Source organism: Rhipicephalus sanguineus, chromosome 4, assembly GCF_013339695.2.
Source record: "Rhipicephalus sanguineus isolate Rsan-2018 chromosome 4, BIME_Rsan_1.4, whole genome shotgun sequence".
Classification (NCBI taxonomy): domain Eukaryota; kingdom Metazoa; phylum Arthropoda; class Arachnida; order Ixodida; family Ixodidae; genus Rhipicephalus; species Rhipicephalus sanguineus.
The window spans coordinates 100,492,645-100,520,273 of NC_051179.1; the positions used below are offsets into that span (position 1 = coordinate 100,492,645).

At 44.6% G+C, this 27,629-nt stretch overlaps 1 protein-coding gene across 5 annotated transcripts in view; it reads right to left on the reverse strand.

Moving 5' to 3' along the window:
* Positions 1–17,257, reverse strand: part of LOC119390467 (uncharacterized) — a 427,803-nt gene extending 410,546 nt beyond the window's left edge. For all 5 annotated transcript variants that reach the window (XM_049414846.1, XM_037658087.2, XM_049414843.1 and 2 more), the window contains exons 1-4: positions 17,153–17,257; positions 8,865–8,969; positions 7,585–7,691; positions 1,925–1,972 (exon numbers count right to left, since the gene is read on the reverse strand). In XM_049414846.1, coding sequence (XP_049270803.1) covers positions 1,925–1,972; positions 7,585–7,603 — 67 coding nt within the window. In that variant the 5' untranslated portion in view covers positions 7,604–7,691; positions 8,865–8,969; positions 17,153–17,257. The remainder of the gene's footprint in view (positions 1–1,924; positions 1,973–7,584; positions 7,692–8,864; positions 8,970–17,152) is intronic.
* Between the last annotated feature and the right edge of the window lie 10,372 nt (positions 17,258–27,629).

A 27,629-nucleotide genomic window follows, 5' to 3' on the forward strand; every position in this document is an offset into this window, starting at 1 on the left:
TTTTGCATAGTTTTTGCCCGTCTGTTTAGTTCAATAAATCTTATGTAACCTAGTGCTAAAACAGGATGTATGTTTTGCTCTTATGTTTAATTGCCGACATTCTTACTAATGACATATCTACATTCTACTTGAGTTTACTGTTACGAGAAGGCGATGTTGAGGACAAAGATAAAATTATCTAGGCGTACCTATAGAGTATACTGTAACAAAATACTCTGCTTACGACTTGGTATAATAACGAAATTCAATCTGCATTATAATAACGGAAAATATAAGCAAACATCTTACAGATAAGGGGATTCGAGAAACATTACGATACCAAGTACTACATTTTTCTCATGAGCATCCCATCGAGCCATTCAATGCTAGTTGCCATAGGCACTGAATTTTCTATTTCTGACCTTAACATGTAAGTGAAAGATGCATCATACTGAATTGTCATAGCTTCTAGAGGTGCCGCCTCTATCGCGTTTATACAGGGTGCTACACGCGACTATATAGTACCAAATATTTAAAAAAGTGGTTAACTTTAACTGAATGATACCAACAACATATCATTGGACGACACGTGGCACGCGTTAGGGTATTTTATATTACGGTTAATTTGTTATAATAACTAAGGTCGATTATGCCATATGTTTAATGTTCACTTCAAGTGCGTTTTGTTACGTTGTAGACGCCATTCCAAGACGGCCGATCCATATTTTTTGTGGCAACATAATGCTGCGTGGTGATTTTTTTCAGCGTTTAAAAGTGTATATGAAAATTCATTGCAGTTTTATGTCGTCTATATGTACACAGGATGTGTCACAAAATGACATCGCTACCAGCTTTGTTGCTCCTGTACAGCTGGCACGCTATCTCGTATTGCGAAAACGGGAGTACGTTTACGGACAAGGTAAGGCTGCACAGCGGCATTTGCACCATCGTGCGAAGGTTTCTTATTGCCGTTGTAAGTAGATGGCATCCCGCTAACTGGTCAGCAAGTAGAGCAGCGACACCCATCAGTTACAAAACTTACACGCAAGAACCACTGACAGCGCAGCGTATAAAGATCTGTCATGTTAAGCAGCTAATTACCAATCCTAATAAGTTGTTTCTGAATAAAACTAATATATTTTCAGCAAGAAAGGCAGAACTTTTGGGAGACTAACAGATATTTCATTAAGATTAAACAAAGTTGTTCGCAGTCAAGATATTTTCAAGCAGACATTTGTGTACATAGGCGTTTGCTGCCTCAATATATAGATCTGTACTAACAAATTTGCAACTGTATCGAAGTATCTTAAGATACAATTGGGAAGTATCGTATCGGATTCAATTATTGGAGTAGTATCTTGTATCGTATCGCGATACAGTTTCAAAGTATCTTTGCCCAGCCCCGGGTGTGACAGCCAGAAGAGCGTCGCTGACTGGGCGCAGAATTTGGGCGAAGATTGCCCTCTCTATTGAACACCACAGCTGGTCGCCAACTCACGGTGTGTTAAAGCGTTCACAAAATTGCACTTCTCATATCGGAAACGCGCTGAATGGGAAGGATGCGTAGCCACGGCACGTTGCAGGAGTTAATCATGGAGGTCATGGTCAAGATGCATTATTTAACTTTGCCGCACCCAGAAGCCGACACGATCCCGCCGACCAAGAGCACTGCGAGAGGAAAGTGTGAGATGTAAAAGGCGCATTTGTAAAGCCTGCAGAGTGTGGGACCATGGTGCAGTGAATAGCGTGCCCGGCACCTGTTGTCGCGGACCGGGAGGTCGTGGGTACGACTACCGGTGACGGAACGTTTTTATTTGCCATCTGATCTTGTGCATTTTTGTTCACGTCATTTCTGCGACGGAAATACATCCCTGAAAACTTGGTGGAACCCGGCATAAAACACTTTCGTGTTAAAAATTTCAACGGGAAGCACACGTTAGCTTACCCGTTCGTCCATCCATAGTAAAGGTAACCATAATGCCAAATGACATACCTGCAAATGGGAAATGAAATGATTGTTTGTAAATATTACAAACTTAGCAGACAGCATTGTGCTGTAAGTTTGGTAATTTCGCACTCCGCTGATATTATTACCATGAGTAGAGGATCACGTGAACATTGTTATACACACGACACTTTCCGGTAAAACCACCACGTATATTGCAGCGGAGGCCTGTAGCAACTATTCAAGTTAATTTGCGTGCATGCTTATTGCGTGAAATTTTGAAAAATGCGCCCGGATGTCGCCACAGAGAGAAAAAAGCAGAGAATGTGCCTGGGATCTTACCTGAACTGGTCAGCAATGGAACTGTTTTTGTAAACGTGTCCTATGGTAGTGTTAAATCTGGTTGCCCTGTCTTTCCAAAGACACTGGGAAACTTATATAGGATATGGCAGACCAAATAATACTCAACATAAAGAGCCAGTACTTTGTGAAAGGTAAAGAATTGGCGCATCAAGGGGGTAGGAAATGTGCAAGCGTGTACGGAGGTTGCTGTTTAAGGTTATCTAATATGCAAATATACGGATATACCGCATAGGAGTGACTCAGCTCGCAGAAGACAGGCCCAACTGATGCCTGGTAAGAGAGGTGTTTGTCCTCAAGCGGTCTCAAATGGGCTTATGGAGGTATATCACACCTACAGGCCATACACGGTAGTCTTCCTCACAAAATAAAGATCATTTTTTAATAGCCACCTTTGAAATATCACGACATCGTCTTTGTATATGAATGAGAAGGCGGAACGAAGTTGGAAAATAAGATTAAAGAAAGTTGAAATTTCGTGCTGAAGGTCAAGGTAGGTGCGATGGAAGGGAAACGTGTTGATAAAATTTTCGAGTACACGTTAACTCTTTCCGGCACAGTGGTCACCTACGGTGACCACCCTTTCAACATTTTTTAGCAGCGACATCTAAAGGTTGAACGAGCAAACAAGTGTTTGCTTTTCCCTTTTAGTCGTTTCGGAAGATGGCGCTTGTTATCGAGGGCACTTTTTTTTCCCGCTAAGAAAAAGTTTTGCAACAAGCATGCCGTTTCCCGCGCTGGACCCTGAAAGATTCTGCGAGCGCAAAGGTATGTGAGCTCACACGCGAACTTTTTTTGGTGCAATACGCAGCAGAAGAGTATTTCTTACTGGCTGTGCTAGTAAAACTGCGCTGCGGATCAGTTTCTGTACAGCGACTTTATTCGGGGTGATTACCTACGCTGACCACCGTGCATGAAAGGGCTACGGGAGGGGGGGTCTCTGACTGGATGAAGAAAACTTAGAATATTTTTTTTTGCTGAAAACGTTTTTTTCAGTTCAATATCAAGATATTCCATCCGACAATGACAGCTATGCTGGAGGCAACAGCTCAAGTGACGGCGAATTTGACCCGGAAGAGGATAACCACAGTCACTCTCCGAAGAACAATCCGTGACTCCAGAAGTAACTGAATGTGTCAGCGACTCATCGGACATCGAAACAGATGAAGAAACTACTCTCGCACTCCAAAAGGTTCCCGTGTGAAGCACTAAATATCGGATGTATCCACCGCTAATGTTTTCACGTGACTGCGAACTTCCACCTGAAATGACCTTGAAAGGCTATAGAAGGGAATTTAGTCCGAAAGACGACTGCCGAAGCTCTTATAGATCCTACAGATAAACGCAAGCCATCTGTTGGCGCAGGAGCCGAACTAAAGAAATTCGAACCTTTGTGGACTTCGCCATTCGTACAACAGCGTCCAACCATCAGCCAACAAGCTGTTCACCACGAAGGTGCGCGAACTGTAGCACAAAGGCACACCCATCTCGAATAGTTTGGATGTGTCAAACATGCAACGTGCCACTCTGCCTTCGGAAAGGAAAAAACTGTTTTTCGGAATTCCGCAAGAAGTCACTCCCTCTGCGCAAAGCTCAAAGTATGTTGCTACATTGAAAACGACCAGTTGTTACGTATGTGCGGAGCATAGACCCTTCCGGCACGGTGGTCATCAGTGGTGACCACCTCCTGGGAACATTGTTACTAGTCGTAATTTTTTTTCATGCATGCAATGTGTTATTTGTGACCTTTTATCATAATTTCTGCATTAAAATTCAATATTTAAAGCAATGCCAACTTATGTGCTTGAAAGAGTTAATAAAATAGACCACTAATTGCCAAATTAAACCATTCGCAAGTAAAACGGTATTGGTTGGTTGGTAACAACTTTATTGAAAACGGTATACGCATTCCTTTGTTAGTGGGGACCTTCATGCAATGGACACAGAAACCGTCAAACAACGAAAAACTCACAGGGGCCTTTATGTATTCTCCTAAGATGACTCGAAGGCGAAAGACATCTTCTTTTTCTTCTTAGTCAATTGTATTGATCCCTCCTGCCCCGAAATCTTTCTCGACCTAGGGCGGTGTTGCAGTCCATCCGGGATCGCAGGTATTGCAAGCTTTTAACACTCCTCGCGCCTCCGGGGCACGTCCACCTATGACCAAGCGACGATATCTTATGATTACGCCACGATGTGACGTATGTGTCGTCACAGCCACATCATAACACGTCATGATGGCGCCACAAATTTTTGGATCTGTCGCGTCTTCACATGATGATGACTTTTCATATCACTCGTGTTGACACCGACACCGAAAGTAACTTTTCGTGTTTGATGAGGCATGGAAGAATTTCGCTTTGACAAAAATAGAATATCTGCCAAGTCGAAACTTGTAGCAGCGTTCCTCACTGATAGATATACCACGTGTGAAAAATAGTGTCACTCATTCGCCCCAAGTTCTACGCGTACAAGCAAGCTTAATTAACATTACCCAGTGTGGTGCAAAACAATCCGAAATAATAACCATTTCCGATGATAATACGCGACTATCTTTACTTGGTGGTGACGATAACTTTATTCTTGGCCACGATGCAGCTCAGTTACTTATTTTTCCTTTTTTCAGCATGTTCTCTAGTGAAAGTAAATAAGCGCCAACAGTGTCCTTCCCATAACCATCAATGCGTGTCGCATATAACGCTTAGGTTTAAAGTTAACGAGTGAGAGAGAGAGAATAGTGATAAAAGAAACACCGGGAAGTCATCAAAGGCTGAGCCCGGTAGGCAGCCCTACACTGCGGAAGGGGAGTAAAACCAAGTGAGGGGGTGAAAAAGCCACAGTTGCTGTCGACGTAACAGCAGTTCTGCGCTTGACATCACAGATGGCGAATCAGTTCCATGGCTGAAGTTAGAGCCGTGCATTCGTTGCTTTATGCAATTTGTATGCAACTTGTATGCGCGGTCTCATGCACCAAATATCTTGTCGACGGTGAAGCCACGGTGGTGCTGCTAGTGTTGTCAAGCAATGGTCTTCTGAAAGCTTGCGAGAACTGGAGCGATGGTGTCCAGGAGATGCAACACGCTTCGAGCTATCGGTGTCTGCATCTTTGTCAGCCACACACGAATAGCGCTAGAGATTACCATAATAGTGACGGCACTTAGTATAACATACGTGTCTGATACCGACGGAATCAAGTCTAATGTTCTCAAGAACACTAACATCTATGTCGTCATCTATAGCGATTTTAAAATATTAGGTGGCAGGTGAAACCCGCCACGATGACCTAGTAATCATGGTGCTCGACTAGTGCCACGCAGGTCGCAGGATGCAATCCCGGCCACCGCGGCCGCATTTCAATCGGGGCGAAATGCTAGAGGCCCGTGTAGTTAGATTTAGGTGCAGGTTAAAGAACCCCAGATGCAGACTGATGGACTAGTTGGTAGTGCATAATTCTGAAGAGTAGCGCAAAGAAGCACATGGACGGCTACTGATTAAGACGGGACACAGCGCTGTGTCCCGTCTCGATCAGTAGCCGTCCTTGTGCTTCTTTGCGCTACTGTTCAGAATTAATCCCTAGGTGGTCAAATTTCCGGAGCCCTCGAATCCTAGGTCGGCAAACTTACTATTCAGATCGTCCTATGAGTGAGTAAGACCAGTTGAGAAAATTTCGGTGAGCCTGAGTCCGAATGTATCCGACTGGGGAAAAGTATGTTGAGTCTGAGTCCGAAGGAGCCCGAAATTAAAAATGTATTTCTTGAGTGAGCGCGAGTGAGCTTCATTTTTTTTTGCCGGCCAACGCTCCTATATACTAATTCTAATTCAGCATTACTATCAGCGTTATGTCGCTCACATTGATGCTCCCGCCAACTCCCATATTTTCCAACACACTAGCGTTTGTACTCCACCTCGATATTCAATCATACGAGGTGGAGGTAGGGGGAGGGTAATTTGACCTCCCCCTGCAAGTTCTCTAACGGGAAGTTCTTGATGAAAATATGTTGTGTGAGTCGCGTCTCATTAAAATTTCCTTGCCAGATTTCCTGCCACATTGCCAGATGTGAAGTTGCGAGATCAAAACGCGCCACATACAGCGCGGGATATATAATATAATGACGTTAAAATCAATGACATCAGGATCGAGAAAGCTAATTACATGTTAACGCACCCATAAGTCGGCTCACTCAGGCTTACTCAATCTCATTCTGTGGTTGCTCTTCTGAAACGCGTTAGTTTGTTGATTAGTAGTTATTGTATGATTCTATTGCTAAAAGCCTGACCATCAAATTGCAGCCTCAAGTTATAAGTGGTTCTGGTTATTGAGCCTCATTAGATCAACATCGTGAATCAGTCATTGCATTGACTAACGTCATAGCCGGTTTCTATATGCGTCACCTCTCGGTAGAATACCACGGCGTAGGTGTGATACCTTATATGCGCACTGTTTCTCTCAACTTAAATAAAGTGGCCCAGAGGGCTAACGTACGCGTCGTTTTTTCAGCGCCCAAAAAACTAGCGGAGCTTCGCAAGTTGACCTGCCCAGAAAATGTCGCTCCTCCAGCTTGTTATAAGATACACCAGGTTAGATTTTTTGATTGTGTATCCTGTGTCGTCGACAAGTTTTCAGTATCATGCCAGATGTACTATATCGAGAGACTAAACGGTGTCTGAATGACAAACTACGCTAACACCGCTATAACGCGAGAAATAAGCTTACGGCGGCAGGATTCCAGGCGGCACAATGCAAAGGCTGTGGGTGCTCTCCTCACATGTACAGTTGTATTGTTATCGGCCGTCTCAGGGATCGGCTCACATGGGAGATAAAAGAAGCCGAATATATAAAAAGAATCAGGACACTTGCGCGTGAGCTCGTCATCTCTGTCGCTCGGCACCCAAGCACCCCCGAGCGACAGAGAAATGAACAGCCAAATGGTTTCTCATCAAAGAAAAACATTTGCGCACACTAAAGCGATAGGACAAGGCATGTGTAGCTTAGACACTTGAAAATATATCAAATAAACAGTCGAGGCTGACAGCCTGATAATAAGTATTGGTAGTAACACACGCGCGCTTCAAATGGAAGAGGAAATAGATAACATGAAGGAGAGCACGATAGTTGCCAACATAACAAAATCAATTTAACATACTTAAGGTCAGTGTCTTCGAGGGAGGTGATATTCCTATTACTCAGTGAAGCAGATGATTGACTAATGCAGCCGTCTTTTCTTTTGTTCTGTTTTCTTCTCATTAGGCCACGTTTACAACAATACAAGTGAGACATGGAAACTGAGTGGACTACTTACGTCGCCTGTCGCTGCACATGTAAAGTTGGCAGCAAAATGGAAACTCTGGACTTTCATGACCTGTTACGCGGCGACATGACGAATCAGGCGGTGTTGTTTGCAAGCACCTGTACCAAAAGGCGTTCATTACTTTTACTGTGCCATTTGAATATTTGGGCTCTTTCAATACTCACTCTGAGCGCAATAATTGTGCAAAACGTTTGATCAGTGGAATGAGGCGATCATATTGCAGTGCTATGAAACATATGTCTCTGTGTTTTATTAAAAAATGTTGGAATGCGCATGACTCACTTATTACTGAGAGGGAGCAGCGACAAGGCTTCATTGCGCCGGAATATAAAAAGCACGATAAGCATAGCGTTGATAGCGCTAAGTTATATATACATATGATACCAACTTTTAGAAAGTATAGCCCAAAGTTACACATATACCAGGAAACACAGCCGGCAAGGACGAGCACTTGTACCAACTGTGACAAAATAAAACAGGCACGTTGGAGCTTGCACTACCTTTCCTTTAAATGCATTTCCGCACAACGGGGAAACATAAATTTATGCTATATATGTTTATGACAGGCGAGTTACAACTTCAATGTATCAATGAATCACCTTCGTCTGACACGTTTTCCCCGAATCTTGGACTATACTACCACCTGTTTAGTCAGTAAAAACGTCTCCGAAATGTATAGACTGTAGCACGTAGCTCGCCACGGCCCCCTTTCCTGTGCGTCCGTGATAAAAAACAAAACTCAACAAGATAACAAAGACGCTGCGCTCTTCAGATAACAGAATAAAAAAAGATCGATTTCTGCATCGTTCGAATTAATTGAAGCTTCGCTTATGAAAACATCAGATTCTTGTAGACGAAAAAAAAAATCAAAGTTACTCCAGCAGCGTTTGGCGATTTGTCTATATTCGAAATCACATAAAGCTGTGCCTCGCAACGATATGCACTAATATGAACACCCAGACGTGCGAATTTCTTCGCTCATGCTTAGTTCCATTTGGTTGATGAAAAATTGTGCTACGCTACTCGCCAGAGACAGATTAGATTGACTAGCTTCGCGTGCAAATACGGAAATCGGGCCCCAGTGGCACTGTAATATCTCGTCAGCTTCTCTCTTAGTAGCAGTTATGAAACGAATTGTGTGGTTTCGCTCGTTTTGCGTGCCTTGCATCGGTGTGCTGGCTTCATCACAAAAAGCGGTGTGACGTCTTCATCACTATCGATGGTTACGCAGTAAAAATTGGTGGGGAAGCAAAAGAAAAGAAACAACTTACCATTCGACAGAAAGAGCTCTGTGTTGTGCTTTGCAGGTGACTCTTTTGCACTGTTGTTCAGGGTAGTGCAAATCCACAAAAATTTGTTGCCATATTTACACATGTCTGCGGAGAACGGTTCGCGCTTCGCATTAAACACAGCAATGAAGAGGAACTTCCATAAAACAGACTGATTTCTCTCATTTAGTAAGTAAACATAAGAGAATTCGTTGTGCACACAAGTCTCGAATGTAAGAACCCAATCAGCATCTATCCATTCACTTTCCACACATACACGCGTGGCTTTTTCAAGTCATAGAAGAGCTCCAAGTTGTCTATGTTGAGCAATGCGCAAAAGAAAGCCCTAATTTCTTCCTGCAAGAAATCGCAGCGCCATTCAGTGCCGTGAATAACGGATGACCAGCGAAACTGTACATTGAAAACGCAGGTGCTACCATGGCCGCATTAGAGCGGAGACGGGATGCGCGCTATTTTTGAGGATATTTATATCTGACGTAAACACCCGGTTTCCCGTCTATGGCATTCAGGATGGCTTGTCGCCTGTGTTCGGCGTTTGTTCCACGGTCCTCACCGATGTTTGTCGTGTGTGCTGCCATCTTGGGATCCGCTCGACAATGACGCCTCTCTTCGGCCTCGCGAGCTCTCACCGCAGGGTCTTGGCGGCGAGCCCGTGTTTCTGCTGCCTTGCGAGCCCTCCGCTCCACCGCCTTGTCTTCTTCGTTCATGTTATTAGTACCGAAGCTCACTGACTGACGGCTGTCGAAAGAGAGAGGAAGCGCGCAGTTGTGGCCCTGTAGCAGTCTCCTATCAAACTAGTGCACGCGCCGGAGTGGAGCGAGCGCCGCATGCTACAGTTGGCCATGCTATATGTGGTTTTGCCTGCGTTATTATCATCAAGGCGCTCGAAGGAAAAGAGGAAGAAGATTTCTATTTCGTGCCAGCGTGCGCATGCTACAGTTGGCTATGCTATATGTGGTTTTGCCTGCGTTAATATCATCATCAAGGCGCTCAAGGAAGAAGAGAAACAAGGCTTCCCTCTCGCGCGACCTGTGCCTATAGCGGTGGACTTTGGAACTGAGGTTACGCTTACGGCTCGGGACTTTGCCCCAGCTTAAGAACTTGGCGAGCCAGCTTCTAAAACATCTTCCAGGAACCAGTACTTGAAGTACGCGGGTTATATGAATGTTCTAGTGACACTCTGGACTGGCTTTCTGTGTTTTGATTGGTGTTTAAATATGCCCAATTATTAATTTTTCAAATGTCACTCTACCTTTACCGGTTTCCGTCCCTGTAATTAAGAAAAAAAAGTGCCTGGATAGGAAACCTTCTTGTGACTATCGATATTCAAACTTGTGACTTGTCCCGGGCGGTGGGCCTCATGAGACGGTAGACATGACTCGACGATTAAGCCTTTTCAAAGTATCAGGAGCATCCGCCGCTACAAAAAAAGTGTGAACAGGTGGCTATCACGTATACATAGGAGCCTTATTTTTGAAGTAAAGAAACATTGTATTCGCTTTGCGCCTTGTCACGGAAGCAAAGTCACTTTTATCCGCGTTCTCGTGATAGAGAGTTTAAGCTGATATTAGTTTAGCCACGCTGTCGACTTCGCTCGAGTTGGCCGCAGCGCTTTCTTAGAGCGGTTGCAGTCGACCTGGAAGCTTTGGGAAGAGGCCCAGCTGATTCCACGTCCATTACCACACTCAAAATAACGGCATCCTTGCACACCCCAATAAAAAGCTTGTAAACTCGCTGACTATAGAACCGGCCTTCTACATAGGAATCACTTTGTCTTCCTTCCCGTATTGACCAGGAAGTTCAGCGACCAAATAGTTTCTATTGAGAGCACTGCGATGGTCTGCTGGGTATAATGATGTATTTTATGTACGTGGTTCCCTTTCAGTGCTTCAGCAGGCGTTGAAAGTTGGTTTAGCGGCATAGAGACCCCTTTCAAATTTGGCACACACCGAGCAGACAGCCATGTCAACCATGTCACCAACTGCATCTCTTGAGAAGCCAAAAACCTGTTCAGCTGCATTCGCAACCAGGAAGAGCTGCTCTGGACGTACTCCAAAGGTTAAAGACACTGTAATACCTGTGTGCATGCCTTCTCTTCAGATTTCTGCAACCGTCTATGTCCGCGTACGTACTGACGTGAACAGTGAGCAGATGAACTGCGAGAACAGCGTGGCAATCGAATTCGAGCCAGTGCCTACCAGTACTGTGCCCAAAAGCCACTGTCACAAAAAGTGTCTGAAAGTGTGATGATGAGCAGAAGAGCACAACACATGCGTGCGCTCTTCACACAATTGTGCTCAGTAAGAGAAAAGATAAAATGAACGTACTTAAGAAAACATCTTCAGTATATATTTCATACAACTTGAAAAGTTTCTAACACGTGCTGTAGGTGGAAATAAGTTTTGTATATGTTTATCGTCTTCACCATGTTTTTGATCAGGCATGCTTTTTAAGGAGCTAGAAGGGTGCTTTCTTTAGCACTACATGTTCGGTAGTGCGTTTTTAATACACAATTCTCTTTCAGAGATTGCTTGCATGGTGCTTAAGTACTGTAAACTTGAGAATTCCCTGAATAATTAGAAAACTTTGGATGGATTTTTCATGTTTTGGGCATTTAACGAACCCTAATTATTAACTAAATTGAAAATAATTTGTCAGTTCAGCTGCTGCGCACTTCTGGTTTATGTGAATATGCAAAAAAATGCCGGGAAGTTAAATTCATGATGCACTCAACCCGAAGACAATAACTGCTTTAATATCCACTCACATTTTCCTCTGTCTATTATTCAAGCGAAGCTTCTATTGACTGACCTGTGTAGCTGAGTATGGTGCTGAAAAAAACCCTCCTCATCCACAGCTGGTGCGCACCGAATGAGTAATAAGTAAAACAAATACAATTTTCTTTTTACTACCCGGTTCTCCTTGTTTTGAAAGCGAGTGTCTTAAACAGTAATCCATACGCCCATGCGCGCCTAATATGAACTGAATTGAAGCACACCAGTGGTTTCTACCAACCATGCAAAAACAAAAACAAAACAAACGAAAAAACCATTCAGATGCAGTACACTTGCTATCGGCGTTTGATTATACTATTTCGTGTTGACGACCAAAAAGTGACCTGCTGAATAACGGGTAAGGTGAATATCGGGAGTTGCACATTCCAGAAAAATTTGAGCTTCCAGAAAATTGAATTCCTAATGCGCGCTTCCATGATTGCGAGATGGCCCTTTTGTTGGGCCGTTCTACACGCTCACGAACGCTATAGATAACACGAAAGACGCCATGCCGAAACAGTACGTCAGGAATGCGCACATTAATGGGGATGAGCTCCTGAGTTTTTAAGTACGTAGCACTTTAGGGTTCTGGGGTATCGTATGCTGTTGTATGCTGTCATCCCATGCTCTTATCTCATGTTCTCGCTTGGCGTTACGCAGGAATACCATGTAGTGCGTAGCCATCTACCGAATAGTCATGTATAGAAAAGTTTAGCAAGGGACGGGAAAGAGAAGTGATGGTGGGCCGAATTTGTATGGAAGTTGAGGAGGAGGGAAAAGACGAGGGGAGAAGGCCAAGCACAGCATAGCCATGTATGGCTGAAAGGTATGTTCAAGGGCCAGTTGGTACATGTTACTGTTATTACTGCGATGAGAAAAGCAATGAAAACCATGAAAACAACAAAGCTGTAGGGCATGTTCACATAAGAACGTCAATGGATATCCAGCCGCCCCTTTTTATTTCGCTGGAAAAATGTATTTTACGAATATATAGTTTCACGCAAAAGAAAAATGCAGCCTTCGTCAAAAAACATGCTGAAATCGCCACTGAGCCAGGACAGCTTTTCGCGAATTGCCCGAAAATAGGATTTTGACGAGGTCCTAGATAAAAACTATCATATCTGGCGGGACCAAACATTTTTTTTTGGTGTATTAAAATGGTGTAAGTTTAGGTAATGCTGTTATATATCAGTAATAGGGGCCCTGTTTCAAGAAAAAAAATATGAATATGGTACATTTTTCAATAATGTATTAAAGCCTTATTTAATAAGAACTTGTTGTCGGGCGAGTTGGTGAGTACTTAACATCTTGATTTTTGCGCTACGAAAGACGAACACACGAAGGAAGAGACAGGACAGGCGCTACTATTAGTAGCGCTTCTCCTGTGTAGAGCCATCTGCGGCCACTGCGGTTGCAACACACTAGAAATATCTCATGGATGCTCGTGATTAGGGCCTTGTACTCCGTTTCCTTAAGCTGCTCGTTGTTAACATTTCGTTGCTAATGATCGTAGGCTGTGCAAAGGACTTCAGAGGGGTCGCGTCGCACTAGGTTTTGCAACGCGAACGTCAATTACATTGAAACATTAATAGTCGTTTTTGCAAGTGCATGCTCCTCGCTGCGTCAAACGTTCACGTTTGTCTGTAATGTTCCGTACGTCATGACCTATGTGGGCATGCTGTGAGGGACGTATTCGACACAATCGAAACGAAAAAATAAAAGAGAGAAAAAAAACGCCAGGCCTGTGCTGAAACCGCAGCACAGTCACAGCGAAAGCTGGAAGAGCGGCGTTTCTAGAGCCCGTTGTAAGCTCTCTTGGGGCTACTAATAGAAGTACACTAGCAAGGTACCCACTACGCCATAAATCACAATTTTTGTGAAGTTGGGAAGCACCTAATAAGCCATTATTCGTCATTCTGCGGGGAAGCGAGGCACCAGCTACACCTCTGTAAGGCATTATGTGCACTTTGTTGAAGCGACGACTGAGGACGATGAAGAATTATGGCTCAGCCCTTTGTAATAGGTTGGAAGCTTTAAACGGCCCACCAGTTATGTAATTTGCATTGGATGACGCCCGGTCGTTATTTCCCTCTCCCACCATGCTGTATAACATACGTTGACGTGGGAGAGAGAGGAGGGGGCCGAAGAACTTTACTGAGATCCCGAGGAAATGAATCATGCGCTTATGGGAGTCCTTGGAAACCAATACAAGTGCACTTGCGAGGAACCCACTACGCTATAAATCATTCTAATTTTTTAGAAGTAGGGAAGCAGGCACTATGCCATTTTTCGTCATTCTACAGAGAGCCGTGGTACCTGCTAAACGCATGTAAGGCGCCAGGCCAATTTGTTCTTCGCCATAATTCTTCGTCGGCCAACGACGAAGAATTATGGCGGAGCCCTTTGTAATGGGTTGGAAGCATTTAACAATCTACTCGTTGCGCATTTCGCATTGTGTGACGCCTGGTTACAGAATTCGCGATGTGCGACGTTTGGTGTTTCTTTTACTCTTCTACCACGCTATATTGCGCATGTTAATGTGGTTCCTTCTCCACATAAAGCCTGTATAGGACTTTTTTGCAAAGCAGTTTCAAGCACCGACATGGCTCAGGATCTAATTCAGAATGTATTCCCTGTGCCCGTTTATCGGTTAATGTTTAAAAAAGCAATCTGCCGAGACGTTCTAAAATGAGTTAAAGGGGTCATGAAGCACCCCTTGGGCTGATTGAAAAAACACATCCTGCGGAAAGCTGACACGGCTATGAACTGCTCTGCCAAATATTACAGTCGTGCGCGCCGCGTAATGGCCACAAGCGGAGCGCGAAGTTGCCGTTTCCCCAGGCACCCTCTTTTCAAACAAAGGCCGGGTCTCACTCTCGTCGGTGGGCGGGGCGTCTGTCCGCTGTACGTCGCAAGAGACATAGCATGCTTATTGGCCGATAGCCGACGTAAATCGAGAGCGGCGTTCGGATCAGATGCGCTTCTTGCCGCGGGGTGCCGCCACTTGCCGGCGCCGCACTCCTCAGTACACGGTAGCCGCACTCGCGCAAGCGAATCACAGCGGGAGAGCGATCGCGTTTCATGACGCGCGCTGGCGTAACTTCTTTCCCCCATGCCATCCCTCCCTGTCTAGCTTCCAGTGCGCTCGCCGGCACGAGAAAAGAGAGAAAGCGCTGGGAGCGTGCGCCAAACCCCCGTAACTCCGCTGATTCTTGGCGGATTCGAGAAATTTTTGCGGCAATCGATTCGGGAGGCAGTACACTCCGATACTGAGGCCATTAGATCACTACTTGGAAAAGTGGTTCATGACCCCTTTAACAACATATGGATACCGCCTAACGTAAAGACCTTCTTCTTCAAGCTTCATACAGGAACCTTGCCAGTGAAAACGTGGCTGGAGGATAGAGGAGTTTATGTACCTATGGGGAAGCATGTGTTTCTTGTGTAATAAGCCCGAAACTATTGAACATGTATTCATTGATTGTAATAATGCCATGTTCTTTTGGGACATATTGCAGAGGACCTTAAAGATAGAACTACCTCATAATCCACACGGAATTCGCTTTTTGGCCTTTGAATGTTCTGTACTGCATTTGGATGTTATCTTTTTACTGCGTTTCCATTCGGTTTGGCGCAGCATGTTAGCGTATAGACACTGTGATGTCAAAGTTCCATCTGTTCATGAGTGTTTCGTGTAAATTGTTGTCAAAGTTCGTGAGGTGTATAAGACGACTGACTGTGATGAAGATGTGATAGCTCTGTTTGATGCATTAACGCACATGAAACGGATATGATGTGTGATTATTAGACTATCTTGACCTGTAGTCAAGATGGCAATAAAGAAAAAAAAACCAGCGAAAACTGTTTTTCTTTAAACTGCACACATCCACTCTACCAGTGAAAAAATGGCTCAATGAAAGAGCAATATATGTGCCCTGGACTGTAAATTGTAGACTCTGTAACCAACCTGAGACAATAGAGCATTGTTTTATCCATTCTCGGGACGCATTTCATTTCTGGGATATTCTAAAGAGAACAATGGGAAAAGACCTTCCAATCACAGCTCATGGTATTAGGTTCCTCCCTTTCAAAAAGCGCCCCACCAATAATACACCGTATGATTTATTTATGTTATTAGGACTTTATTCGCTATGGAAAAGTCGCATGATTGGCAGACACGCCGAAGCCACCACGATCGACGAAGTCTGTCTTCCGAGAAGAAGCTGCTCAAGTGCGCAGTGTTGTTGAGACTTGATCCCATTCCGGAGTGGCTTGCACTTCTGTATGCTTGTGTGTGTTTACCTGGCTTTTGAAATGCCTCCTATCTGTAGGGAACATTGTGGGTGTTGTGTATGCTAAGGTAATTATAATGTGACGAAGTATGTAGTGTGTGGTCCACAGCTATAACGGGTCATCTTTCCATAAATTTAAAAAAAAGAAAAAAAACCGGCATGGCTCAGAGGTTGCATACTGGGCTCCAACGCAGAGGGCCCAGGTTCGAACCTCGTTCCGTCCTGGAATTTTTTTTCTTATTTCGTTTTTTTTTATTTCGAGCGATAGTGGTTACGGACACCGGCGGTGGCGGCGGCGGACAACTACGGCGCCAAAAACGGCCGCTGAAATGATCTCATAACAGCTTTCGCTGTAAAATAAACACAGGCATTTATCTGCACCTGTACGGTCACGCCAAGTCGCCAATTAACTCTCATAATTTTCATTGAATCACCTAACAAAATTTTTCTTTTTGGCTGCTTCCAAGAACGCAGAGCAGAAGGCCTCAGCTTCGTCGTTGATGAAAATACGAAAAATTATTGGCCTTTCGCGCTACATGTACTAGTTCGATGGCGTAGGCTGCATCTTGAGTAAACTTAGCTGCCTCAGCTCATGAGAGCTTCTTCCCGGCGATGCCCTTGACCCAACTATTCTTAAGAAAACTGTGGGTCTCGAGGGGCTTGTACGCCTTGGTTAGTTCTTCTGCCACGAAATTTGCGGTGAAAATGAGGTTAATAAATAGGTCCGCGCAGCTCGTGACGGGAAACATGTCGGTGTCCGCGGTACGTGGACACCGACATTTTTTTTTGCGATGGAAAGCCGGTACGCGTCGACGTCATCACAAATTTTCATCTTAGACTCGTGTCGAGCTGTGGCTGGTCTGACGAGCTTGTCCAACTAGGAAGGCAAAAAAAGTACACTTGTTGATTCTCGACATCGCGCTCAGCAGCAGGTCAACACATATCGCCACAGCGCGTGAAGTGCATGCCTTTGGTGCCCAGGGAGGTATCCACTGATGACCGGTGAGTGTGAGGTTCGTGGATGTGACATCGCGTCAACACTATGTATACGAATGTGATGGCGTCTACAAGTGCCGTTACGTTCTTAATGTTTGTGCTTGAATGACAAGACCATAGATCATTTATGTATGTGTCTATTTTCGCTTTCTTAATGACAAGATCATTAGGGATGAGCTTATAAACAGAAATCTGTAGCAAATCTTACTCCGGTGAAATGCAACGTCCGTAACGTCACTTGATTCTCCTCGGCCATATATCAGTGCAAACGAAAAAAGCGTGGAAGCCAGGAGATGCATTGAATAGCAGAAATGTATTCGTCAGAGGAAAACCTGCAATGGATAAGATATCTTCTGTAAACTAAATAAAACAGTCGAATAATGTCAGTTAACGGTGGCAGTGGTGGTATTATGACTAGAAAACGCTGCAGGTGACCCATTACTTACAGGTTAGATAACTTTATGTATATGTCCTGAGGAAACAGACCGACAATCAACCTAAGGAAGCTTCACTGTGTGTTAGTTTCATTAAGTTGTGTCTGACAAAGAATCGAGCCCTTGAACAAATCCTATTTTCTTTAAACGAGCACGATTATAGATCTTGCGGTCCTGAGTGTTTCCGCACCCATAAGAGCGCAGCAGCCGTATTTGCAGTGAGCGCCACATGCAGCAGAGCCGCGCGACCAGAGCAGAAACGTCACGTATGCCGTCATACCACCTTCAAAATCTGAATGACAGGGAAATCTTCTACCGGATGTTGCATAAGTATCGCTATTTCGCAGTGTCATTAGTTTGTCCATGCACCTGGGGGGGCAATAACCTACGCCGTGCAACTTCGCGGGTCTCACTGTTTACCGTACATAACCACTCCCAGAAGAAGAGTGAACAGCGACGTGCCGCTCTACCAGTGATATCCACGTGGCTTTTCTGCTCGAGTCATGTGACTCTCCTGCATGTAAGCGCCACCGGAAGTTCCGTTGCAGCGCTGTTTAGGGTACAAAGACGCGCTGCGGTCATACGACACCTGATGCGTTACCTTCGTCACGATCACTTGGCGTTACTACAGACCACCATGCGCTGTGCTTCTACTGATATCGAATCCACGTTGTTGCGCATGGTTTCGATTGTGACTTAACAATAATTGTTTCGTAAACGCGCTATTTCGTGTTAGGCGCGGCTTTTTAAAGCGGCTTTAACGTTTCAGTCACCATGCGAATAACGCCATACGCCTAAATTACGGCAGACCCCACGCATTGTGGGATCTGCCGTACCGATCTTATGCGAAGCACTCGCGAGTAGCTGTGTAGGCTTACGAGGTGCATCGGTACAGTGTAGCATCGGCGCCTTTGTGTAATTCCAGTAGCTGTTTGTATATCGAGGCTAACCATTCACGTATAACTGGCGTCTGAAGCGTAGCTCACTGTCTGACGCAACGTCGGTACTCACGTTACTGCGCAGACGTCACTTTCATCGAAAGGAAGTTTTAGCATTGATCGGTGGAGTACTCCTGCCGGGAGGAGTGTTGCTACGCCATAGATTGCTTTTTCATAGGAGTACACATATAAAGTTAATTACATTGTTATAAGGCGGACAGCCAACGCTGCAACCACAGTTCACGCTAGACAAGAACTGCCAGCACAGCTCTTAAGCAATCGTTGATGTAATACATTCATTCGCAATCTGTAACAAATGGTTGCGAGCTAAGGATCTTTGGAGCGTATTTAGCAGCGTTTGTCGGCAACATAAAATTCGCAAATAATAACAAATGGTATGTAACTCTGTAATATGCCGCCCCGGCAATAAACCTTATGAAGTTTCCAATACATTATTTCGCTGTTGCTGCAGGCTTCGTAGTAGACAACACGTTTAGGGCTTCCATCAGATGAAACGCGCTTGCCACTAGATATAGTATATTGACTTTCATAAATCAATGATGCGTGTTGTACCGCGCCAACTACGCGCAGGTTTGTTTTCACTTAGGAGTAAAGTGAACTGGAATAGTTGGTACAAGTTCATTATGCTACAGGGCGGCAAGAACAAGGAAAAAGCTAAAGCGGACAAACTATCGGACACAGCGCTGCTGATAAAACGTAGTTCATTACTTGGTAACGCTAGATATAGTAAGCAGTTACAGATCAATACATACCTTAGTTCAATTTCTCCATGCTTCACTTCAATCTCATGGTCACGTGAATGAAACCAATTTTAATAGGAAATAACTCCATATGGCTATGATTAAACCTCAGTAAATATGGGCCGCAAGTGTCAAAAACGAAATCAATCCGAAGCAGATCCGAAACATGCCATTCCCATCATGCCCACGGTGGCTGAAGCGCCGCTCATGAACCTCCCAGAAACACTAACGCCAAATTTCCTTGAAGTGTACAATATTATGAAACATTATTGGGAGAACAATCAGACCTTCCAAAATTATTCGCCGGCATAACGTGTTGAGCCTTTCAATCCACTTCAGTTATCTCCGTTATACGTTACTATAAGATAGCGAGTAGATAAAAATATCTAGGTTTTTACGTGCCAAATCTACAATATGGTTAGGAGGCATGCCGTAGTGGAGGGCTCCGAAAATTTCGACTATCTGTTTTTTAGCATGCACCTACATCGCACATACACGGACCTCTACCATTTGCCTCCACCGAAATGCGACCGCCGCGGTCGGCATCGAACCCGCGACCTTCGCTTCAGTAGCCGAGCACCGTAATCACAGCTCCACCGCGGCGGACATAGCGAAGAGATGTATACTGACAGCGGAAAGATAGAAATTACTTACTCCTGTTTTAATATCCGGTGAGCGGTATTCTTAACGCACTATGAAATATACGCAAGATTGCAGGAAATTATAGGTCTATCGGCTATGAGAAATAAGTGAGCATTCAGTAGCAATCGAAGCTTACCTATGCATGCGTTTCTGAGATCGAGCCTGTGTACAGCTATATATAATAGTTATGGCTTTTCTTCTCCTGCAACTAAAAATGCACAATTGTTTGTTTGGCAACCGTTACGATGTTAATTGGGGATGATGACACAGCCGCTTCGAACCACTGGCGCTGCCACTTAATTGGCTTACGCTAGGACAAACGTGGAAACGAACGGACCCGCCAAAAGGCGGCAAAATACAAGACTCAGCAGCGCTGATTAATACGCGACCTTATCCAGAGTCATCATGACAGAGTAATAAAGCTGCTTTCTGCTGACGTAGAATAATGTAGGTCAAATGTCAGATACCAAGTATTACATCGCCCTAAATATTCTTCTCATATTTCCACTGCTTTTAAAGCCGGCTACTTGACAAGCATTGTTCTGAATAGAGGTTTGAAAGCCGCGCTGTTTTATAATGCATTTGACTATCAACTGAAGTTTTAAATGGGAAGCATTTCTGAGCAAACCTATGGCACTTTGACTGTTTCTATCTATCTATCTATCTATCTATCTATCTATCTATCTATCTATCTATCTATCTATCTATCTATCTATCTATCTATCTATCTATCTATCTATCTATCTATCTATCTATCTATCTATCTATCTGTCTGTCTGTCTGTCTGTCTGTCTGTCTGTCTGTCTGTCTGTCTATCTATCTATCTATCTATCTATCTATCTATCTATCTATCTATCTATCTATCTATCTATCTATCTATCTATCTATCTATCTATCTATCTATCTATCTATGTAGCCGCCTACGTCTGGGTGCTCTCATGATCGCCTCCATAACTGGGTGTAGAGCCCCGCCACGGTGGTCTAGTGGTTATGATGCTCGACTGCTGACCCGAACGTCGCGGGATCGAATCCTGGCCGCGGCGGCCGAATTTTCGATGGAGGCGAAAAAGTTTGAGGCCCGTGTACTTAGATTTTGGTGCATGTTAAAAAACCCCAGGTGGTCGAAATTTCCGGAGCCCTCCACTACGGCGTCTCTCATAATCATATCGTGGTTTTGGGACGTTAAACCCCAGATATTATTATATTGTTTTACAAGATTCATAGTCCCATCTACTTCCAACAATTGCTTTGAACGCACACCTCAAATCAGAAGCGCATGTCACCACAGAACATTCGACTTCGTGAAGTGGCGCGCCTCTTGAAGCTGCCGTCCGGATTTAAACACGCAGAACTCCGATATTGTGTCCTCGTTGATTTGTGGCACTGAGCAAATGTCCTTGTCTTTACTTCCACAAATATGTCATTATGTGTTAGAAAGGAAATCAACGTGGCAAAGGAAACCACGTTACAGCTGCTTGGCGTAAATGTGACCATTCTTGCTAAGGCGCTTACAGCGGTTCGTGTAAAATTCGCCAAAAACATGAAATTTTTGCTGCGATTTGAATTCGCAGATACGACAGAGGCCGCGCGAGGGTGTTCTGAACGACACAGAAGACTCGTAGAACTTAGGCAACTTCGTGGGCGTTAGCACAATGTACAGGGCCTTCACATCTTTGCCGCATCAACAGCGGAGGCTCACGTTGGTCGCCCTCAATATGTTCTTGTTCTTGTTCACCTTCAACTTTGGCTCACACGCACTGTGGGGGATTGGCCAAGACTTATAGGCAGATCACCTCTCTTTCATTAGCCACTGTAACATGTATTGTGCGGAATTTAGTGCACCAATGGCTCGGTATGCACTGTTCCGCTCCCGAGGTACCCAGGCAGCACAGCACATTGGTCCAATATTGTTTATACGTTGGCAAATGATGGCCCAATGATGGTCCATACAAACCACTATAAAACCAATGTTGGCAAGCCAGCCTACAAGGATGCCAATAATGGTCCATCTTTGCCAGCCAACATACAATATTGGTCGTGCTATTCTTTGAGGTTGGCAACAACGGCCCATGGTTCCCGATGTAAATACGATATTGGCAGAACCAGGCCGTATGGATGGCAATATTGGGCCAGCTTATCCGTTGGTAAAACAATATTGGTTAAGTAATGTCAGTAGATTGGATATATTGTCCAGTCAATCTGACTGGTTTAAACAATATTGGACGGCCAATGCTACGCGCCGGACAATATTGTCCAGACTTACACGTTGTCGCTCCAATGTCTTAAACACTGGGAAGCATATGCATGATTAATCGGCAAGAATGTTTTTTCCCCTTTTACCATCACTGAGGGAAGGTTAGCCCGAATCGAGCCACCACCTGCATGCACGCTATTATGAAAATCACTTTGTCCGGCATCCAGCGCACCTCAAAGAAGATTTCTGGTTACTTATCACCATAGACGTGCACAGGGTTCCCCATTAGGGGGAAGGGGGGGGGGGCAAAGGTTCGTCGCAGCGTCCCCCACCCTACTAAGAGGTTCGTCCGAATTAACCGGGTTGCGGACAGGTATGGCCGAATTAACGAGAGTGTGATGCCGTTAAACAATAAACATGCTTGCAGGGACCAGAGAACGCGTCCTAATTATCCGACTTTCCGAATTAATAAGTGTGGAATTAACGAGCTTTTACTGTATAAAGATGGCAAAAACAGTCCATCGTTGTCAGCCAACAAACAAAACTCCAAATTCCAATCTATAAGAAAGGGAACAATGGCGCACACAGGGTCTCGATTTTTAGGTTGGCATTTAGTGTGGCACGAAATATATGCAAAATAGTTGGACAAAATTCGTTTTACAGATGTTGAGCAATGTAAAATAAGTACCAACTTCTCAACTGAGTTTTGCGCGCTGTTGGAAATACATGTATGAGAAAGGAAACACAAAACAAAATCTCACTTTGCAATGCTTGTTGAAAGTTAACGTTAATTGTGTGATACAGCCAGCGTATACATCGCAACTGTATAAAAACAACCAAAAACCCTACTTTTACATTGATTGAAGCTGTACATAGCGTTGACGAGTTAATGGAGTAGAATAGAAGTTATCTGCTTCGCAATGGGCCTCTGCGCTGGTGCGCCTTCTGCGCACCGCACACGCACCGAAATTATTCTCACGGCTTTATTAGCGGCAAACAATCAAAACATTTCATGTGACTTCAACCACGCTGTGTATTTTCGTGTTTGCTACACGACTGGTTGAATTACAGGATAACTTCTTTGTGTGCGCGCTACAGCGATGTGCTGTCCAAGACTACGGTATCGCCCGCGGAATCTTTAAATGATCGATGAGTTATGTTTGCACTTTCAACGCTTCACACACCAGACGTGTTCACTTTGAATAAATGTTCTCGGTGATCGGGAGGCCGGAGAAGCAGCGCGGCGCCATGTTTTGCTCCGGAATTCGTCCTCTCCTCGCGGCAGTGGGGCAGCGCGGTGGTCGCTGGTCATAAAACACTTGTCACTTGACGGCTGCTCCGCCCACGACGGTTCGCTTCAATGCCTGTGACAACGAGGGGGGTTGATGGCGGGAGACAACGGCAGCTCGGAAGATGCGTACGCGTTTCGGCCCCTTCTGGCCGGCGGCTATTCTTCGTCAGTCAGTGGCGGTTACTTTCCCTCGTTCGGGCTCCCAGCTTCGGCGGGCGCGCGCCCCTCAGTATTCAGTCGAGAGTCATCGGAAAAAACGGAGTCGGATACCGAGACAGGATGCCACGATTCTACGGATACCGAGATTCGACGGCGATGCCACAGTGAGAAGGCAGCTGCCCTGTTCTTCATCGGACCTGATCGACTGTTTTGACTTTTGAAGAGCGATCCGCAGATGAGCGCCGATGTGTTCTGACAACTCGCAAACTTTCCGCCGGATTTTTGTGTTCGTATCGCGTTCAGTAAGTCGTTTTTCTCCTTCGTCGCATGTTACTTTCCGTGTTGTTCGTAAGTGAAATGTGTGCTGCGTTTATTATTGTCTACATTACCGCGTAAGTTTTTTTAAATTTGCTAGTTTGTGAATACCGATGTGGGGGGGCTTTATTGTGCGCTTCGAAGTAGGTTGGTTAAGTTCTCGCCCTCAACGATGTTGTCAGCATTTGCGTGTGCTATTTTGTTCTTTTCTCGCGTTGTAGTGCGTCAGCTTAACACCCTTTTTTCATTTGCCCTTCGCCGCTGGATTCGCGCAAAGAAATGATGGATTTTTAACACACAAATTTTATTAGTTGTGAAGTTGTCGCAGACTTTCAAGCTCTTGCCGCAGTCACCTTTTAATTAATAAATAGGCGATGAACTTTCTGGTAGTTCAAGGTGGTTATGGATCTCGGCTGTATCGAATGTCTGTTCACGTGTACATGTTCATTTATTTCATTTTGTATCACGCTTCGCTTTTCGCTGACTTCCTTTTGAACCTTCGGTGAACTGACAAATCAAATAAGCGCTAACACCTAGGGAGGCTGTGTGTGTTTGTGAGTGGTCCCGTTTCCCCGACTTCTAATATAAGGACGTTATTGAAGGTAATTAGTGTAGGTTCTGTGCAGCTGTTATCTGCCAGCAAGCGGTCAGCAGAACAAAGCGCGAAATGCGAAATTATTTTCAAAACTTGCAGTATCTTTGCCATATGTATACATGCAGAATAAACTTGTGTGTACTCTCAGCTTTTGTACGCTGATTATCCCTGCTGCTTGCCTATAAAAGCAAAAGCGTGGGCAACATGCATTTATTTACGTGCACAAAAATCTACCTCACGTTAAACTACACATTCAGTGGAAAATGTTTTCATTTCCAGCGTTAAACGCTGGAAATGAAAGAACGATGGTGCAGCCAACGATAAAGGCTGGCAAAAAATATTGGAGCTGCCAATATTTATACAATGTTGGCGATACGTACGACGAACAATGTTGGCTACAGCCATCCTTGCCATTATTGGCGATATGTTGGACGGACAATGTTGGCTACAGCCATCCTTGCCATTATTGGAAAATCATTGGCATCCAATATTGGACCAATGCACATTTAGGTGTAGCAAACCCCCAAAAGCCAACGCAGGACCAATATTTCTGCCAATGTTTACCAACATTGTTCCGAGATTGGTCCAATGCCGGCGTGCTGCCTGGGATATATTGTGCCCTTGATGAACATGCTCGAATTCTCAAATTCTTTCGGCTACACCGCCGCACAGCCCATGAATCCGAAAGACAAGTGCAACTTATGGTAATAAAGGAATAGCTATACACCGTCGTTTTGAAACCTGAAAAGACTTCGTTCAGTAGCACCAATTTTTTTATATTACTTGCTAATAAATTCATGTATTTTAGTTTAAGGTAGTTATGTTTGATGTTCTATTCAATTGCAAAATATAGTAGATCAATGAAGACACAGAAGGCGACATGATAGCACAACACCCTGACGTGAAGCCCAGGCTGGTAGTGCATGAACAAATTATACAAGTGACAGCTCAGGAAAATATCGTAAAATATACAAAAAAATGTAAACAAAGGTGTAATATATAAATGAATCGCGGAAAGCAGCTCAAAAGTAGGAAGTGTCAATGCTGATGAAATTTTGAAAGCAAGGAAGAGAAGACAAAATACAAGTGGTGTAAATTATTTAAAAGTTATTCTCACAACTGAACACGAATTAACATTGCAGTAATTTCGAGTTCGGTATAGTAGATAGCACCACTCAAGATTTCTCATATAGAATGCCACTAGGCACACTATATGATAACGCTCGAGCGAGCGAGTGAGCGATACAGAGAGAGAATAAAGAAGTCACCGGCTGTAAAAAGGCAGATGAACGTCGTTCTTAAATTTCGCAGTGAGGAGGGCTGTTTGATGTGGGTCGGAATTGGTTCCAGAATGACAGGACGGAAAAGTAGGTAGGCTAGTTGGCCACCGTCATTATTCCGAATAAAGGGTCAAGTCATACTATTACTGAAAGCGAATCTTGTATAATCATTTTAACAACTACGACAACAAGAAGAAATTTACAAGAAGAAAGTTACAAGAAATTCGCAAATTTGTACAGTTTTAAAGGGAAAGTTTTACTGACCTAGTCGAGCGAATTGCACAGTGTATCTCCGCGTGGCCTTGATGCGAAGAGCGCATACCCCGTGACAAGCAGCTTGAAATTTAGTTGTGGCGTTGCAGTTGTGCATGAGCCTGCAGCGAACACGTTCGTTGGCTGGCCTGCCTTACCTCTCCGTATGCCCTTCCTAAGCGTCCGAAATGAAAACGCAAGGAGCACGTGCACCGGCTAGCAGAGGAGCACGCGAGCGCGAGCGTCTGTTGGTGGCTTAGGGGCCCGGCGTCTCTCGCGTCGACTGCGGCGACGGCTTCGGAAACTGACAAAACGATCATTGTCAGTGCAAGCAGCAGATAGCGTTCGACTGGCCATATTAGAGTGTACCAGATTGGGGGAGTGGGTCCACTCAAGGCTCCACGCTGAGGCGTTTTTTTCGGAAAATCCAGGTGGCGCCACCGTCGCCTTCACCTGAAGACCTGGCCGTGGTTGCCATGGTTACAAGCCCGCTTTGCCGTGCGGTTCGCGGCGGGCGGCAGTCTGGTAGTTCGCGCGGTTCGCGTGCTGCTCGCGCGTCGGGCGCAATCTCGCAGCGTTGTTGCTGCGTTCGTGCGTGCGTGGCCGTAAACGGCGTCGCACCGCGTTTCTGCGCCAGCTCAACGAAATCGAAATGTAGTCACGCACGCAAGTACCGTGACTTCCGCGGTAATTGCTTACATTCAAGAGCGTTAGTTGAATTTGGCTTTTGCGAAAACGCACGCATCGAAAGTGTAATATGAGCATTAACTGCGACGCTTTTAAGAATGTTAAGATAACTATATGATAATTAAGTTTACATTTGGCGCAAATTTAGACTCACTGCAGCAAATTAAATATGAGGCAAGACTAAAGTTACCAGCTGTTATCATGAGCAATAAAGCTAATATGCGAACCCTTCTGCAAATTTGCAGCTGTTCGTAAGGGACGCGTGATATTATTGAAAAACTAAACCAGTCCTGTTGCGCTTGGTATCAATACGTGCGTAAGGGTGTAGGCAAATTAAGTTTATAGTCACATCGGCCGGCAACTGTGCTATTCCCAGGTAAAATACTGCAAGTGGAAACAACTGGCCCCAACTGGGGCCAGTTCAACTGGTTTATGGTCAAATTCCCGGTTGGGACCCACTGGGACCGAATTCCCAACTGGGACCCACTGGCAACTGGTCCCAACTGGGAATTTCACCATAAACCACTTGACCTGGTCCCAGTTGGCACCCACTGGGAACCCTGCCATAAACCACTTGATCTGGTCCCAGTTATTTCCAGTTGGCAGTGGGTCCTAGCGGGGTCCAGTGGCTCTTACTGAGATCTCAATAAGAGCCAGTTTCCCGTTGCAAATGGTTTCCCATTAGGAACTACTGTCTGAAGCTGGTCCCATTAAAAACTAAACCTGATGTGGCTATTTAATTCCTTGGGCTCCAGTGCAAGATAAAAAATAACAACCTTGGATACTCCATCAAATGTTTATTTTACAAACATTACATAGCACTCAATTTTTTTAGTGTTTGGCGGCAGTCCTGCATTTTTCCGTGAGATTCACGTACCCGTGACCAATGGGAGAGCGTTGCTGCAAAATAAGAGGTAACATATGTTACATGCATGTCTCAGAATAGCCATATCAATTTATTATACACAGCAGACCAGCCTTCTAAAAATTCACACTACGAACACTATTCCAGAGATCATGCCGGATGTAATCCGATTTTTTTTAAAGACGCTTACCTCAGCGCCAAAAGCATAAGAACTACGGGCAGTAAGGCGATCGAAAGCATCTTTGTTTCCACTCGAATGTATCTACAGATGC